General features: G+C 41.1%; 1 protein-coding gene across 1 annotated transcript; it reads left to right on the top strand.

Annotated features, from left to right (window-relative positions):
• The first annotated feature begins 1,256 nt into the window (after window positions 1–1,256).
• LOC143601855 (uncharacterized) lies at window positions 1,257–1,640 on the top strand. Its single transcript, XM_077079148.1, has one exon. It carries the CDS (start codon window positions 1,257–1,259, stop codon window positions 1,638–1,640), a length of 384 nt encoding a protein of 127 aa, XP_076935263.1.
• Window positions 1,641–3,368: the final 1,728 nt, after the last annotated feature.

Consider the following 3,368-nt stretch of genomic DNA (forward strand, 5'->3'; position numbering starts at 1 on the left):
CAAATCTGAAAGCCATTAAACTTATTTTGTTAATATGCTTTGGAATGGTTGCAACAAATTATTTGCTGGTGATGTAAGGTTTGGTTTCAGGATTGTAGGGTTTCAGTGTTCCATTTTCAGTTGAGTGTGGTTCCGGTGTTGAAGCCCAGTCAGGTTTCATGGTTAAATAAAAATCACTTTGAAAGCCATTAAACCTATTATGTTAACATGCTTTTTAGTGTCCCGATGATTGAGTGCTATGTGCCTTATGTCCAAGGCTTGATGCAAAACTACTATCGAGCCGGGGGTCTCACCGGAAGCAGCCTCTCTATCCTTATGGGGTAGAGGTAAGGCTGTCTACATCTTACCCTCCTCAGACCCTACTATAGCTTTGCTATTGGTGGGATATACTGAGTACGATGATGATGATGATGATGTTAACATGCTTTTTAATGGAGTATTATATTTAGTATTGTAATTAACATTTATGTTGAGAATATTATCTCCAAAAAAGGAGATTTCCTTGTAAATTATATAAATGGCATAATATCAAAGATGGCAGGCAACGATTCCAATATTATTGTGTTATAGTTCCATCATGGTATCAAAGCCAGGCTATCTCCAATAATCTAGCCGCCATCAGTTAATCTCCTTTAGTCACTTTCCAAAATTCTCTCCATGGAATCCAAAATCCATCACACCGTTATAGTGTCTAATATCAAAAACTTCATCCCTATCACCCTTGAGCTTGATTCCGGCCAATATATATCTTGGTCAGAACTTTCCGGCCAAAAATTGCCATCACCACTTTGGTGGGATGGTAAAGGCTTTGGCCTTTGGGTGAGAGGTCCAGGGTTCGATTCCTGGCATTGGCGGTATAATATAAATAGTAGGAGGAAAGCTTGAATGTTCAAAAAAAAAAAAAAAAAGAACTTTCCAAAATTCATTGTAAAGCATTCCTTGTATATGGCCACCTCCTTCATAGTCAACCACCACCAACTTCCACATCTTCTTCCAAATAACCGCCCAAAACTAATCCTCCAAAACCCGACACTCCACCTTCAGCCGATTCAAGGGAAAGACTTGATGTCATAGTCCTAAAATGGATCTATGGCACCATCTCCAATGACCTATTAAACACCATTGATCTTAAAAACGACAGCATGGCTCAGGACGCGTGGACTACCGTTGGTGACATATTTCATGACAACAAAGCATCACGAGCCGTCTAACTCAAAAACAAATTCGCCAACACAAGACTTGACAACTTCCCCAACATGCATGCATACTGTCACGAACTTAAACTTCTTTCGGACCAACTTGCAAATGTCGATGCTCCGGTGACAGTTACCGATCTTGTGCTTCAATTGATTACTAGTCTTAATGAGCAATACGAAGGAATTGCTATGGTTCTACAACATGACGAGCCACTTCCGTCATTTTACAGGGCTTGTTCTAGCGTGATTCAGGAAGAAACGCGAAAGAATCATTGTGCTGCTGTCACCGCTAAAGCTGCCGACACAGCTTTTCATGCCTCAACCGGAAGAACTGACAAAAACCCACCCATGGATTATGGCAAATCGGAATATGGCAGGTCGAAGAATATGGCGGGTCGTGGCCGTGGTCATTCGCGAGGTCATTGTCGTCAAGGATGGGGGTGAGGCAGGTATGGTAATCAAAATAATGGAAATTCCAATATGCATTCTAGTCCACTCACTTTTGGTTACCCTCACTATGGTCCAGTGGGCAGCCCACATGCCCACTCTAGACCTATGCCCAAAACTCACAACAGTGGGCAGCCCTAACAAATGCTCCAGCAAACTATCAACAGTCATGGGCTCAACCTCCTTGTCCCTACCCAACTGCATCTAGGCCTAACCAACCTGGAGCGAGTCTTCTCGGTCCAAGACCTGCTCAATCATATCACACTTCTTACACTCCATCTAATATTGAGCAGGCTCTCTACACCATGTCTCTTAATCCACTGGATCAATGGCACATGGACACTGGTACAACCTCGCATATGACTAACAATCCGGGTAATTTCCAATCTCATTTTAATATTGGCATTCTTAATAATATTATTGTCGGGAATGGAACTACCATTCCAGTTTATGGACAAGGCAATCAAAACCTACCACCACCATTTCCTCCATTAAAACTAAATAATGTCTTATACACCCCTAAGCTAATCAAAAATCTTATTTCTGTTCGTTGTTTTACCATTGATAATTGGTTTCCATCGAATTTAATCAATTTGGTTTTCTTATGAAGGATTTCAAGACCCGGATACCTATCCTTCGATCCAACAGCAGCGGTGATCTTTATCCGCTACTTCCAACGGAGTCTACTCAATATACTTCACCTTCCACTTTTACTGCTATCTCCAGTCAATTTGGCATCAACGACTTGGTCATCCCGGCCCAGATTTATTAACATCTTTAAAAAATTCGAATGTTATTTCTTTTAATAAGTTTAATAAAACCCTTTGTCAATTTTGTGTTCTTGGAAAAAGTGTGAAATTACCTTTTATGCCCTCTAGTACTTACACGTTTTCACCATTTGAAATAATTCATAGTGACCTTTGGACATCTCCTGTAATAAGTACCGGGGGACATCGTTATTACATATTATTCTTGGACAATCTAACCAACTTTTTATGAACTTATCCCCTTGCTAAAAAATCACAAGTATTCTTTATCTTCTCTACCTTCTTAAAACAAATGGAAACTCAATTCGAAACACAAATAAAAACTTTCCAATGTGGCAACGAAAACGAGTACATCAATGAACCCTTTAAACAACTTTGCAGCCAACATGGCATGATTTTTTTGCCTATCATGCCCCCAACATGGCATGATTTTTTTTGCACGTCAATGAACCCTTTAAACAATTTTCTAACCCATGTGTTTTTCTTGGTTACCCCACCCACCATCGCGGGTACAAATTCCTAGTCCTGATCACACATCAAATACATATATCTCGCCATGTCGTATTTGACGAAACTATTTTCCCCTTCGCAAACTCTCCTACACCTACACCATCATACACTTTCCTAGACACCCCACCCCACCCTCATATTTGGTCTAGTGTTAATCTCCACATCCCTAACACAATTCCCACAACCCAACCACAACAATCCACGTCTCATATTCCCCAATCTAAACAAAATGCCCCAATCTCCCGCACTACGGCCCAAAAACACACACCAACCCACCCACCACATCCAACATCCCCTATGGCCCATCTCTACCCTTTATCTACTTAGGCCTACACCCATAATTCATCTTCCCCACCGTCTCCCAATGCTACACCACAAGTAGACTCTATTTCTTCTTCATCACCTGAACAACCTCAACAACCAACGATACAACCATCTCATGCCCGCA

The sequence above is a fragment of the Bidens hawaiensis genome, unplaced genomic scaffold (genome assembly GCF_021521415.1).
Source record: "Bidens hawaiensis isolate Kalapana, Puna unplaced genomic scaffold, B.hawaiensis_p1.1 tig00057280_1, whole genome shotgun sequence".
Classification (NCBI taxonomy): Eukaryota; Viridiplantae; Streptophyta; class Magnoliopsida; order Asterales; family Asteraceae; genus Bidens; species Bidens hawaiensis.

Bases quoted from the DNA above. Each gene is read 5' to 3' on its own strand.
- LOC143601855 (XM_077079148.1), top strand. From the start codon at position 1,257: ATGCATGCATACTGTCACGAACTTAAACTTCTTTCGGACCAACTTGCA.